Raw genomic sequence first — 14991 nt, 5'->3', positions numbered from 1 at the left:
TAATTGGCTCCATGAAAAGCAGAGACTCTCGCCAGGACTTTCGGTTATTGCCTCTCGATGAAAAGGCAGAAATCAAATCAAAGAAACCTTGCGCTCTCACCTCTGCATGTCTGCATTTCATCCAGGAAGCTGTGAGCGGGACATCCAGCTGTGCAGACGCCTTGCTGAACGTGACTGGACTGCAGGAGGAGAACTTCCTCTGGTTTGAGGCAGCGGAGACAGTCTGAAGCCAAAGGTCCCACACAGGAGCGACAGGTAGGATGACAATCTGGACGCAGCGGAGATGAAAGGTCAAAAAAAAAAAGGACGGACCAGCAGCGGCGGGAAAATCATCATCAAGATGTTTTAAAGAGTGAATAAACATGGATAAAAGCTCTTACTTTGGCAGGTGTTGTCCTGGGAGTACAGTCCCTCCCCGCAGGCCTCCACGCACTGTCCCTGGTGGAGAAGGAGCCCATCTGAGCACGAGGTACACTGGGATACAGACGGACCCCAACATGACACACAGGAGCTGTGGCAGGCTGAGGAGGAGAGGCAGATGAGGAATTAAGCACTGCAGGACATAAAGCATACCAGTAGGCTGACATGCTTTAAATTGAGATTTGAAAGACTTTGAATCCCAAAACTTTGTGAGAATTCATATAAAAGTGAGATTTACTAGTAGTGAGGGTGATTGTGAGTGAGATTTAATAGTGGTCACTACAGTGGACAGCTGTTCAAAAGCCGTTTTCTTATATATGCATGGGCTTTTAATGGTATAGTTGCACATCAGCCAACACGGTGGACTCTAGTGTGTCATCCCGTACACTGCCATCTATTGGCCAGCCTTTGTAAGTGCAACACAAATTTCTCATAACCATAGACTGTAAAACAAGGATATAAAGAGAACTGGATACAGGAAGAGCGCCAGGCTTTGAAGCTAATTTGACATAGCGGCCAAACCGTGTAATTACACGTGATGCACACTGGCCCCAAAAAGACTTTTTCCCATAGACTTACATTGTGAAAGAGACGTCTGTAAATCGGCGGATAACCCTCCGCAAAATGACTTGTCTCACTATCAGAATTAAATCCGATCGGTCTGATCACATTTCAAAAGCCTAGAAGAGCCGCATGATTGAATTGTTTTATCCTCATTCATGTTAGCCGGAGGGCTAAACAGGAAGTAGCCGACTCGGCCGGCGAAGGTCACTAGTGCGCATGCTCTATGGGCCGCACAATGAGGAAGATCATACCAGGAAGTCGATTTTTTTATTGCTTCATGCGCCACTGAGCAACTTTCATAAGAATGAACGGGGCCCCGTCTCCAACGCTGTATCCAGTTCTCTTCATACATCCATGACTGTAAAAGCTCAAAACTGAGATTTTGTAACATCAAGTAACCACTAAGGAGTAATACAATGGTTAAAATTTCCAAGTATTGATTTTATGTTGGGAGACAATTAACCATCTGTCCACGAAGTTGGACAAACTCCTTGAAAAATGAAGTGCAAGTATTTTTTTTCATGCCTGAAGAGGAATAACTTCTGACTGAGGTTATCATAATTCATGCATGAAAGGGTTAATACAATAAAACAAACAAACAAACAAGACGAGATATTAAAAAGTTTTAAAAGTCTTCATGCCTGACTGAAGTTGGCGTACTGACAGCGCAGAAGTGAAAAACAATTATGTTTTTAATAAACAATGACAATGCTGGAGCTGCTTTCTACTTCTTCTTTGTTTAATTTCTTAAAGCATCCAATTAAAACTGCAGTAGATGAAAACACGGTATATGTGCTTAATTAAAATAGTAAATATGACATGTCAGCTACTGGAACAGCCATGAAGCACCTACAGCTACACAACAGTGGAGACAAAAATGTTAATTAAAATTCTCTTTAACCAACTTTCTGGAAATTCGTTTTAATTAGAAATGATTGACCTGAGCCTACCTCTGCATCTGTTGTGGTTGTCTTGGTAATGGTGAGCTGGACACTGGGAGATACATTTCCCATGATGCAAAGAGGTCCCAGGCGGGCAGCTCATGCACTTGGGGTTGTCAGGGAAACAGGAGGCACAGGACGAATCGCAGGCTGTGAACGGCAGCGTGTAGACGTTAATGATAAAATGCATTGTGCTCAGTTTAAAAAATGAATGTTTGTGTCACTTTTTGTGTCAGTTAGTGGCGAGTATGTATAAGATATAGAAATTCAAGTAAATTCAACAAGGATAATAATAAAAAAAAAGTTATAAACGAGTCAAAACACGTCCAGAAATCTAAAGAAAACTCAGCTTTAGTTCATTTGCATGTATGTGTGTGTAGTGGTTCATATTGACATGACACTTTGACACGTCAACATGCTCCAGCAGGTCTTTCTCTCAATCTAAACAGAGTCAAAAGTTTCTCCTACAGCGAGCCGGAGGGCAACGAGAAACAAAAATAAAAAGTCAGGAAACCCCGAGGAGGGAAAAGTGAGAAGTTAAAAACCCTTCACCTCCCTCCAGATGTTGACATTTTAAAACAGACCTCAAAGCTTTAACTGGCAGATCCTAATGTGTATGACCTTTTTTTTTTCCATCATTTTCTTAAAGAGGGCGCTTCAACTTCAATATATATGTAGCTGCAGGAAAAGACGCTTCCAGGTGGTTTTAAGTATATTCTGCTGAGTTCACCGTCACCCTGAGGGAGGCCTATTCTCCCTCCTCTTCATCTTACTACTCAAAAATAGAACCCATCCATATTCATACAGGATCTCTTTATTCTATGAGCTTGTGAATCCTCATTAGCGCAAGAGAGAAATCCTAATTATTGTGTTTTCTTAAATTGTTTGTTGGCCGACTCCGACTCCTGCTGACTTATCATTTTGGCACCACATGGAGGAGAGGAGAGGATGTTGGCGAGGAGCTCTGCAGGGAGCTTAAAAAAAAAAACAAAAAAAACAAACCTTCACCTCCAGTTCACTGCTAACAATAAACCTCTCGGTGTCTCAGATGATGTTTACTGTATCACTGCAGCAGAACTTTCCTTTGACACCTCGTTTGTCTGTTAAAAGATCAACTTTCAACGCAGTTCTTCTTAACGTATTCGCTCGCTGTATGAATAATTGTCCAGGTATATATTGGGGAGCGTTGTCGCGGCGCCGAGTCTGAGTGTGTGTGTGTGAGATGTTTATAAATGGCACCGGACGGAGCAGAGAGAGAGAGAGAGAGGAGGGGGGGGGGCAGACAGCTGCTGAGCACCCAGGAGCTCTGGAGGAGAGAGAGCCGGAGCTTCGGGACGGATAACAGCCGCGAGTCTCACCGGATTCTGCTCTGATCCGGAGCTGGAGGAGAGTTTTTTTGAAACTTTGAGCATCTGTGTGTGTGTGTGTGTCTGTGCAGCTCAGGCAAGTCTCTGTAGCTGCTGGCTAGGTGGGCTACGGGGGGGGTCATCATGCAGAAAACCTACGTCAGGTCACGTAGGGATTTTACCGTAACAGACGCCTTCTTGACTGTAGAAACCAGCGCCGCAGTCGGGGACACATTCCCCGCCTTTGAGCAAGGCGGCCGGGTCTGAACACGACACGCACTCCTGCTGGCTCGCTCCACGGCACTCTGAACACGACTCATGACAGCCTGGTGGAAAGAAGAGAGAAGATAAATATATTTAAAGTGTGTATTTACTGTACTTTGTCACTGTTAAGTTGTCTTAAACGGCCACAGCAGGGTTTACATTTGAGCTAATTCAGTTCACTTAATATTACTTTGAGACTGTCTCTCAGAACAATCTCCACTTTCTCCTCCGGTAAACACGACGCTAACGTAACTCTGACGACAATAAAATCAGACACGAGGGCCGTTGTGATGGATTACCTAAATATAGCCGGTTTCAGATCCCTGCCTGGAGGAAGAGACAAACAATCCAAACTCTAAAGCTCTCAAAGTAGGATAAAAAAAATGTAAAAACACTTTAGGGGAAATATTCTTTAATTTCGTAATGCATTTTTGCAATATTTCCTTTGTGCATTAAGAAAATAAAATGTTATAACACCGAGACATAAACAACAAATGTAGAGCAAATCAATTCAGGACATGTCCAGGATTCTGCAGAGCTTGTGTGTGTGTGTGTGTGTGTGTGTGTGTGTGTATGTGTGTGTGTGTGTGTGTGTGTGTGTGTGTGTGTGTGTATGTGTGTGTGTGTGTGTGTGTGTGTGTGTGTGTGTGTGTGTGTGTGTGTGTGTGTGTGTAGCTGCCATTACTAGTAGTATTTTATGAGCTATTAAAAGCAACACTGACAACAGTGCAGACAAACTGTGAGCACAGGAGGCTGGAGTGAGCTGAGCTATGTGGGGAGTCTATATAATAATTTAAGTGTGTGTTTGTCTGAGGGTGACAGTGACAGAAACACACACACACACACACACACACACACACACACACACACATATAGTATCTCATGATTCCAGTAAATTGATCTGGATGATGAGGAAAGATGGAGGAAACGTATACGTAGGCGTCTGGATCTACACCTGCGGATTCATCTGTATGTATGAGGCTTCAGCCAACTGACGCGCAGTAGCTTCACCGCACACCTGCTACAGCTACAGCTGTGTGTATACGTGTACTTTGGCGAGCTTGTAGCAAACGCCACAGCTACACACACCTCAGTTGACAAAGATATTGTATAGGTAGGCGTTGTAAATGGAGCGCATGTTACATTTGGTGCAACACAACAACACGCCTAACCGCTATTCCACCAGCGGAAATGTGACTTTTTTGTGAAAGTTGCTCGCTCCTGTATTGGGAAACACAGTTGTCCGCCGCTCTGGAGATAATAGTGGCCAATAGCGAGTTCTGTTATATATGATATAGTGAGGTCACACTCTCGTCCTCCGCCTGAGACACCCAGCAAAATTAAAATAAGGTGTTTATAAATATTTATGGTCCCTATAAATTCACGATGTGCAGAGTTTTGTGTTGGTTTGTCATTTAAAATACAGTTCATCTGGCCAGTGTGTGTGAGCTGATACTGATGGGATTCCATTAGCTTGCTAGCTCTCGTGGTTTAGTCGTGCTCCTGTATATCTCAGTACTAGAGAACACAGTGCTCTTATAACACCAGAGTCAAGGGTTCGATTCCTCCTGTGACCATTCGTCCTGAAAAATACCGCTCTGATATAAGTTTCATTTCTGGATGACTTTAGACAGCTAGAACTCAACCAAATCATCTGAGCTACATGTGTCCTGTTACCCTATGTACATGTAAAATAAATTATGAGCTTTATTTGATATTTCATGTCATGACGTTGACCTTTGACCACCAAAATCTAATCAGTTCATCCTCCTTAAAAATATATCCAGCTGTTTCTCAACGCTTTATGACAGATTTATTAAAGGAAACTGATGGAAAAGGTTCCTTGATTGTTAGAGCAGCTAAAACTGAAAACCCAAAGAAGACTTTTCTCTGAAACATGAAGTTGTTGTGGGGAAAACCTGATGAGCTCAGCCTCAGATAGAAAGTAGTTACCTCCAGAATCGACCGCTTTCTATCCTGTTTGCAGATCTTAAGGTAAATTTGTGAAGGCAGAGCTCAGGCTTATCAGTGAGATCTTTGGAAATCAGGGAAATCAAAAGGAACCTCTGGCTGGTTTTTGTTTGCTTGTCCAAATAAAGTTCAACAAAGTCTGAAATTGGAATTTGAGCTTGACAACATAAAGATTTGGCTGATAAGCCGTAAAAGGTCTTTGTAGATCTCCTGAGGACTTCCATAAACCTTCAGTTCAGGTCCTCAAAACCTAGAAAGTTATTTTTTTCTGGTGAGAACCCCCATCGTGTCTTTTGGTTGACGTTACTTTTATGAGTGTGATATATTTCGCTCCACATACTGAAGACAGACACTCTGCAGGGTGAGTATGAAGATGGAAGAAGAAGAAAACACACACACAGGTGGTAACAAGAAGACCGAGAGAGGTCAAAGGGTCAAGAGAAGTAAATGGAGAAAGAAAAGGACTGAAGACGAGATGTGAAGAGAATCCAGAAAGCGACGAGAAGGTAGAGAGAGAGGAGAGATATTCACACGAGGAGAGCGTAATTAATTCAAACGGCGCCGTTTAAGAAACGCTGATGAAGATCTCCCTCAATTAACGGGAGGAGACGTCAGAAAGCGGCTAAACATGTTATCGCAGCGTGAGATAAATCTGCTCTTCGCTACCGATTGTTCTCAGGTAAAAACTCTCGTATCTGCTCTCTTTTTTCTCCTCATGCTTCTCTCTTTATCGTCTTGAAAACACACAAACATCCTCGTACTCCCCGGCAGGAGCGCGACATGCGGCGTCTTTCTCTTCTTCTGCCACAAACACTTTACTTCCAACAGGGTTATGTAATTTTTGTTTTTAATCCCCTTGTTATTTAGCTATTTTTATTCTCTTCCATGCTGAGCTTTACTAGATTTCTGCTGTTCAATCCTCCCCTGAGTCTCTGTCATTTTAATATTTTATTCTCAGCAAAGGAAAAAGGTCATGTGATCAGTCATAATAAGTCACAATCAATCAGTCGCATTAATATAAATCAGGGGTATTCAACTAAACTTTAAAGACGTCAAGTTAGAAAAATTTCTTGAAGCAAAGGTCCAGAAGATCATAATGTCTTAACTATTTAGTGTGATATATATTTAAGTAGCCTAGTAGTTGTATCAACATCTGCATGTATCAATACCTGACTGTCAAATCAAATGAATTCAATCAATATTTATTGTGACCGCTGATAAGTTTAATGTATTAATAATAATCTCATCTACTAAATAAAGTTCAGAAAAATAAAGTAAAGGGAGGAAAAGCTTGAACTTTCTCTTCCTTTCTCTGTCTACCGTAAAGACTATAAAAGCTGCTCCAGTTAAAAACAGAAGCGCCCCGTCATGGTTTTAAATCAGAAGCTTCTGTCTTGGCTGTAGGTCCGGGTCCGTATGGGACAGCTAGCATCTGGGTCAGGACGTCTCGAGGTCACGGCAAAGTTTCTTGTTTAGTCTTGTGTAAAGACGGTTGAATCCTCTGCTGTCAGGTAGATTGACAGGTGAACTAGTTTCCTGGCTTCACGTTTCGATTTTTTTTACGCCTCTCATCTTTTCCTGTTTCCTTACTGTCGTCTCCCTGTCTGTCTTCCCTCTCTCTCTCTCTCTCTCTCTCTCTCTCTCTCTGTGTGTTTCTGAATATGTGCACCTCTCTCTTCCCATGATGCCCTTCTTCTTCTTCTTCTCCATCCCAGCCTTTTTCTTGCTTGCTTCAGCCCTCTGGCCTCTCTCCAGTTTCACACTGGATTTCTCCTCATCTCTCTCTCTCTCATCCTTTTTTTTATTATTATTGTGTTCACGTCCATGTCCAATTTTAATGTCTTTCTTTCTATCTGCCCCTCAGTCAAATGACAAAGTACAGTCATTTATTTGACATCTATCATGCAGAAATTCCTAATTGTTCTACTGCACATGTGCATCCCACAGCTGCATATAAACTAAATGTGCACATCCTTTTCATCAGATAATACCACTTCAGCATGTACATGTGTTTTGTATACTACTCTACTTGCAGGTGAAGCAAAAGGACAAATCAGGCATCTACAAGCATTCAGTACAAGATGGGACTCCTACATTTATATGACTGGGTCACACATGCACACACACACACACACACACACACACACACACTCCAAAAAATGGTTATAGCCAACAAGGGAATTACACGTCCTTTACCTTGCCCCGTGCAGGAAAGCAATTTATTTTTCTGTGCAGCCCGAAGCGCAATGTTATCAGCAAATGTAATCCTAGCAGGCCAGTTGCCAAAAAAAAAAAAAAAAAAAAAAAACCCTCCTCCTCTCTAAAGCCTACTCTGCATAAACCAGGGGAGGTTGAGATGAATGCACAGTCACACAGTGCAGCGGATAATCTTCGCTCTCTGTCCTTCTGGGACCGGGGCGGGGGGGGGGGGACACACGATTACTGGGGGCCTGCTGTGGTTCACATCCACCCCCCCCCCTTCCCATCCAAAAAAACCTCGAGTGATAAAACGAGATGGGGTGAGAGATTCGGCAATTAAACTGAGCACAGAGCAAACAGCTTTGCAAAGAGGAAGAGAATGAAATAAATTAAAAAAAGGAAATAAATTTTTTTTTTTTCGGAGAATCCCCTGATGCTGGAATGAAATCGGAAATGGAATCAGGTTTGTGCACGTGAGTGTTTATTCTGACACCTGGTCACTGAGAGCTGAAAGCCTCTTTTTATTTGAGAAGCTGCAAACTGAAACCACTACAGAGATATAGATGACCAGATCTACAATACAGCTGATAACAAGAGTCTCCACCAGCCAATCACGTTACAGTTTACATCCCTATAATATTTGTAGCGAAGACTTTGAAGGAATGTAACAAAAGCTATTAAGGTGTATTTTTTGGCAAAATGGATTTGGGAAGAAACATACTGTCTTCACTCGTTTTTGTCATAATTAGCCTACGAAGTCTTGAGCTATGGCCAAAAAAAAAACGTGTTTTGTGAGGTCACAGTGACATTTGACCTTTGACATGTGACCACCAATGTCTCATCACTTCATCCTTGAGTCCAAGTGGACGTTTGCGCCAAATTTGGAGAAATTCCCTCGAGGCGTTCCTGAGCTGTCACCAGGTGAGGCAGAGGCGTTGTCAAAGTAAAACAGCATTTATCATTTTATTACTGTATTACTATATATTGTTTCTGTCATACATGCGTCTGTCAGACTGCAGACACACGTGCTCTGCAGCTTGTGTGAGAGCTGAGTAAACAGGACCTGAGATGAGCTTATGAGTAAGCAAAAAACTCTGTGTTATGTGCCGTTCTCTGATAGGTTCACTGTGTTTAAAAAAAAAAAACATATTTGAATTGAATTATGTCACATCAAGTGTCTTATATAAGAGGTGTGCCATTTCTCTATAGGTTAAGCTCGTCTTCCGTGCTGTTTGCAGATAGGCTGGTACCTCGGGAGGAGAAGTGTCAGACTATCTCAACATCCAATCAATAGCATGCATTACATTACATTCCCGGAGAGTATTACCTGAGTTACAGAGATCAGAAAAGAATACAGTCTCTCTCTTCCAGTTACAGATCCATTCACTATTCATGCTTACAGCAGAGCATCCTCTTCTTACAGTGATTGGTTGTTGAGATAGTCTGACACTCCCGAGGGTTCGAAAACAACACATAACACGAGCTTAACCTATAGAGAAACGGCACATAAACAACCAGCTACCACGCTGTTCCTTTCAACCTCTAAACAGCATGAAGGAAGAACTAAATCTGATTCTCCCAAAACATCATTTCTTCTCCTGCTGAAGCGCAGAATTAAATTAGCAAGAATGCAGAAGAAAAAAAAAATTCCACAATAGTACGTCAAGGTTGTTGTTGTTGTTGTTGTTTGTTTTTTTTAACAGAGAGAGCCAGAAGAAGAACTGTGCTGTTGTCATGGTTGCCTCGGCTCCTGACTGTCACATTCACAATGAAACTGAAAGGCAGGAATTGAAGTAACAGAGGAAAAAAACAGGGTGATACAGTCAAGCTAGCATCGATTTCAACAAAGTCTCATGACACTCAGCTGTGAAATCATACCTAACAAAAAACAGCCATGAATGCCAAAGTGTTTTCTAGTTCAGAGACAAAAAAATAGACGATAGCTCCCCCCTAAAAAAAAGCTTTTCTTGTTCTCAGGTGAAGTATAAATGAGAGATATCGAGTAGAAATAGTGTTCTTAAAAAAGAGACTGTTGTACAAACAAATACACATTTTAGAGATTATGTCAGGCTTATATGCTGGACAATCTGATTCAAAAAGGACTGTAAACTAAATATAAACCAGTTTCCTCTCTGCCGCCTTAAAGAATGAACCTGACGATAAAGAAAAGGAAGGAAGATAAACAGATGTTTGGTTGCTTTCTCATACGGTGTTTTATATTCTAAAACATGATCTTTACTGGCTTAGTGTGCATGAATACATATTTGCATCCAGTTTTGAATTGTGAAACAACGCTATCGCCGTACGAGAACATTCACTACTGGAGGATTCTGCATAATCCTGTATTATGTTCTGTTTTGTGAACGCTAACGTTTCTAAAATTCTCAGTTTCTCCATCATCTCCCCATGGTGACTACAGTATGGTTAAAGTGAGGGAAAGACTGTGAAAGTAAGGTTAGGTATGGTGAAGTTAAGGCAACTACAAGTCTTAGTTGGTGAAAAATTTGATATTATGTAAAAAATTAAGTGCCAAAATGTGCTCGAGAGCGCCACCTATGTAACTAATATGGCCGCCACGGCCCGTAGGAATATCGTAGAGAGATCGAACCAAAACTCAATTATTCGTCTCATCAAGACCTACAAATCATACTCTGACACCCCTGACCTAAATCCAACAGGAAGTCCACAATTAGCCTTTCAAAATAAGACTTTGCCCCAGTTTTGGCCCCCAAACAAATGCTATCTCCTCCGAGGGCGTTAACGGTATCGGCTTCAAACTTTGACACATGACTTATGACACTGTGCTGAACAAAAGTTGTTAAAAACTTTATAATAACTCGAACGGTTTAGATTTTATAAGCCCTGAAAGTTGCAGTGCCACATCGAAGGTGAGGGAAAGATTGTGAAAGTAAGGTTAGATATGGTAAAGTTAAGGCAACTAAAAGACTTAAGTAAGGTTAGGAAACAAAAACAGTTGAATAAAATTAGGGAAAGATCATGTTTATGGTTAAAAAGACAAAATGAATTTGTGGTCTGTGATTGGACACAAACTCAGGCCTTCAGCATCAAAGTAGAAAATGCTGCAACAATTAGTCGATTAATCTATTAGTTGACTGACAGAAATACTCAGATGTGAGTATTTTCTGGTTTCTTACTTCCTTGATGTTAGTTAACTGATTATCTTGTGGTTGTGGACCGCTGGTCGGGACAAAACAGCATATGTTAAGTTGCATCTTGACGTTTAGGAAACTGTGATCTTCATTTTTTCAGTTTTCTGACATTTTATTGACCAAATGACTAATCGATAATGACAGCAATCAGACCTCTATATCACCTCGTTACACAAAGGTCGCACTACTTCATCCACTGACACTGAACGTCGGTATCGGATGTAAATCACAAGGTGCAGAATCATCCGATACCGGTGTACTTCCTGGTGATACTGATGTCCAAAACAAGAGAGGAAGAAGCCGGTCAGGGAGGAAAATATCCCACCGTCATCATCTGACAAATAACAGCATCGGTCGCTTTGCTGAGACACATAAATGACCGATGTTTAGCTGTGTTAACGTATGTGTAGAGTAATGAGTAGCCTCTCAGAGGTTTCCAGCCTCACACACCTGATTTAGATCCAATTTGTTGGTTTTTTTTAACAATTAAGGACATTTTCTTCTAACTGTACACCCGCAACAAACTTTCTTTAACCTTAATCTAGTGCAGTGATTCTCAACTGGTGGGTCGCGATCCAAAAGTGGGTCGCGGACCCGTTCTGGGTGGGTCGCGGACAGCTGGTCAAAAATAAATAATATTTAATGCGCATCTGATGTTGGACTTGTCTTTTATTTTGAAAAAAATATATATATATTTTGACAGTGTGCAGCAGTCTTGCGCCGTAGCCATGGTAACCATCATTTGATTGACGTTCGCTTTAAGTTTCTGTTGATGTTCGGAGGCAAGACGGTGAAGCCCATATATATATATATATATATATATATATGTACATTTATATGTATTTATGTTAAAAAAAGATGACATACGTGTGTTTTCGAAGGATATTTTTGAAAAATAAATTTGCTTGGTTTGAATTCTATAAAAGTGGGTCGCGACTTAATGACCGTGGGGACATGTGGGTCCCAGTGTGAGACCAGTTGAGAACTACTGATCTAGTGGATATAATCACTTTAACTGGTAAGATTACAGAAACACTCGGAGTCAGTTATGAAGGCCTTGTAAGAACTGTACATGCTCCCTTTATAATTTCTTCTTTATTGCATCATTTCGACCGAAAACGGCTCTTCGTCAGGTCCGACGAAAACCATGTTATACTGATGAAACTGTAAAAGGAGCAGATAACGGTGTCACAAGCACTTTGGGATATAAAAAATCACAGTTAATGTTTTTTGGACTCAGTACCGGGACATGTTTTTTTGTATGCTTCTAAAGAAGTGAGTGTAATAGGTCTGAGATTAGTAACAGCAGGATGTATTTGATAAGACATATTCTACACTGAAAACAGGCTCTTACGTCTAGTCTGCAGCTGCACCGTTCAAGAAACAAGCAAACTCACTGAGCCATTAGAGAGAAAAGAGACGAAGGAGAGATCGAGTTAGAGAGGACAGACAGGAAAAAAGAAGAAGGAAGAGAGAGGAGAGTATCTCTAACACAACACCTCCCTCGTTATTATTAACAAGCCAACTTTGAAAGCATGCAGGAGCAGTAAAGCCTTCAGTCAGAGACAGAGCGGTGTTAACAAAACTCCCGGTAGGCCTGCTGCAGGAACGCAGCGGGCTCTGGGTGGTCTTGGTCCTCTGCCAAGAAATATTACAATCAGGTGCGAACCTCTCCAGCACACACTCATTACTCCTGTCAACTCCCATCTCCTCTTATCTCTCCTTCTCTCTTCCCCTCTCATTCCTTCCTTTCTACCTTTCCCTCCCTTTTTCCCGCATAAACAAGCTTCGGAATAAGAGTTCGTTCACCTAATAGCTTCAACCCGAGCACCCGGCTAATTTACAGCCGCAGTCGCTGTTGAGTCCCACTTCCCGCCGCTACTCTTCTACCGCGTCCCCAGGAGGAAAACCGCTGGGGAATAACCGAGAGGTTCTGCTCTCGTTAAAGCCCGTCGGAGGTTAAAAGAACTAGTTGACTGAGACACACGAGGGGTTTGTGTATTTGGCTCCACTGAAGGATAAATGCATGACAGGGGACTTTCTTGCACAACAGTTGCATTAATTTGCTGTGCAAGATTTGAAGCAGCATCCACAGTATGAAATGTAGGCTAGATGCCGGATTAATACATGAGAGGAGGATTCTGCATCGGATGCCGCCGTTGATGCACGGCGTCGAAGCAGCATAAATTCATGAGGTGGGATTTCCACAATGGATTTGTACAATAGCTAGCACTGTATACAGTACATAAAGCCGGATGATGAATGAAGGCAGGATGAGACAAAGCTGCTCTCTCTCTCTCCTATTTAAGGAGGTCCGAGGAGCTGGTGCACTGGGAGGTCTGGAATTCCAATCCTCCTGACAATATTCATTAAGGTGTGAAATTGAGCTGTGGAACTGGCCAGACTGTAATCACATTGTGGTTACTCTCTGCTCTCTCTCTCTCTCTCTCTCTCACCTACCCCTCCTCTTTCTCTTTCTATTTCTACCCATCATTCCCAGGAGTCACAGCAGGTCTTCCCCAATCGATGGAGGAGCTCAGCCAAACCGTCCGAGTGTATTAGCATGCCTACAGGGGGTTTAGCTCTCTGAGCCGCGGTTTTATTTATGGGTTCGGGGGCTTTCGGAGCGTTAGGAGACCTCTGAGGTAGGTTGGGTTGAGTAACAGTCAATATGGACGGCGCTCGTTGTGCAATTACCCTGCATTAGCGCCGTGTGCTGTGGGATCTAGACTCCCTTCTTGCTTTTATCCACCATTAAGGTTGAAGAGACTCTTGGAAGGTTATAAAACAAGATTGCATGTGTCATTTGGACAGTTTTTAACCTCTGTCTGCTCCCGTGGTTCAGTCTTTTAGATCTGACGCAACATGCTTGTAACAATCAGTCACTTGAATCACATTCACATTTATATATAAGTTATATTTTGTCAAACATCAGAAGAAGCAAATTAATGCAGGGATCAAACTATTGACTGTAAATAAACATGGACGACACGTCTCAACTTCCTGCTGCGATGCAAAAGTGAAGCCATATAATATATCTCCTTTCCGAGAGCTGCCATCTTGCTTGTGTGACGTCATTTGGAGCAGGATGAGTCGGGCGCAACTTCAGCCGTCCCGCCGCCTGACGGAGGTTGGAGAGCGGCTGTCACAGCTGTCAATCATGACGTCACGCTCACTTTTTATACTGTCAAATATCTAATTAAAAAACAAACTAATAAAAAACGTGAGCGTGATAAGAACAACATAAAATGACAGAAACCATCTTTTTTAGATTGGTTCATGTCCCATCCGCTAACATGGAGGGGGCGGGGTTTATGACCTATGATCGAGATGTTTTGGCTTCACTTATGGGGAGCCGTCATGACGTCCATGTTTATTTACAGTCGATGGGCTCAACTTAACAGACACGCAGCATCGGCAAAAAAGTTTAATGTCGGGTGTGATAACTGCTTGTTTGTTTTAACTTTCTCTTTTTCTCTTTGTTTGATGGCTGTGTGACGGTTTCAGCTTCATAACCTTCTGCAGACAATCAGTTAATAATGATGACATGTGGGGGGTTTTTTCTAGGGTTTTGTTTAACCAAGGATGGTAGGGAGTTCTTGTCTCACGTTGCCATTACCTGCATCTAATTACCGGCTTGTTTGATCTCATGTAGGGAGTCAAAGTGGCCTCAAAACGTTCGTGCAGAAAGACTTCTTTGCAGTTTCTCTTGAAGGATCTGAGAGCTCTTTTATGCATAATGATGTTGTTGTTGTCAAGTGAATTTCATCCAAGTCATGGAGGATGCTAAACTACGATTGGTCGAGGTATAATGTCCACAAAGACCAAGCCAAAGCTTTCATTCCCAAGAATTTAAGTCATTTCTCTGCTACTGCGATGTTGTGCCAATGTTTTATTAAATCTTGACTTATTTCTAATCAAAATATTCATAATGTTGAAATCAACTGCAGCAAAGAGTCAAGACAACCTCGATAAATAAGAGATGGATTTGAGATTTTGTTTTTTTTTTAAGGGATTATTACCTGGCGGAGATGTTGAGGTTTTATCTGTGGGTGTCTAGTGATTGACAGGAAGCAGAGAGAGAGCGAGAGAGAGGCATAATGCAGCACTCAGCTT

At 42.0% G+C, this 14991-nt stretch overlaps 1 protein-coding gene across 3 annotated transcripts in view; it reads right to left on the bottom strand.

Moving 5' to 3' along the window:
- fras1 (Fraser extracellular matrix complex subunit 1) overlaps nt 1–14991 on the bottom strand; it is a 294733-nt gene that overhangs the window by 143909 nt on the left and 135833 nt on the right. For all 3 annotated transcript variants that reach the window (XM_042420806.1, XM_042420807.1, XM_042420808.1), the window contains 4 exons: nt 3454–3597; nt 1935–2075; nt 381–521; nt 101–268 (listed from right to left, as the gene is read on the bottom strand). In XM_042420806.1, the coding sequence (XP_042276740.1) occupies nt 101–268; nt 381–521; nt 1935–2075; nt 3454–3597 (594 nt within the window). The remainder of the gene's footprint in view (nt 1–100; nt 269–380; nt 522–1934; nt 2076–3453; nt 3598–14991) is intronic.

This window comes from Thunnus maccoyii, chromosome 9 (assembly GCF_910596095.1).
Source record: "Thunnus maccoyii chromosome 9, fThuMac1.1, whole genome shotgun sequence".
Lineage (NCBI taxonomy): Eukaryota > Metazoa > Chordata > Actinopteri > Scombriformes > Scombridae > Thunnus > Thunnus maccoyii.
The sequence above is the reverse complement of the archived record's forward strand: the minus strand, read 5'-3'. Positions and strand labels throughout refer to the sequence as shown.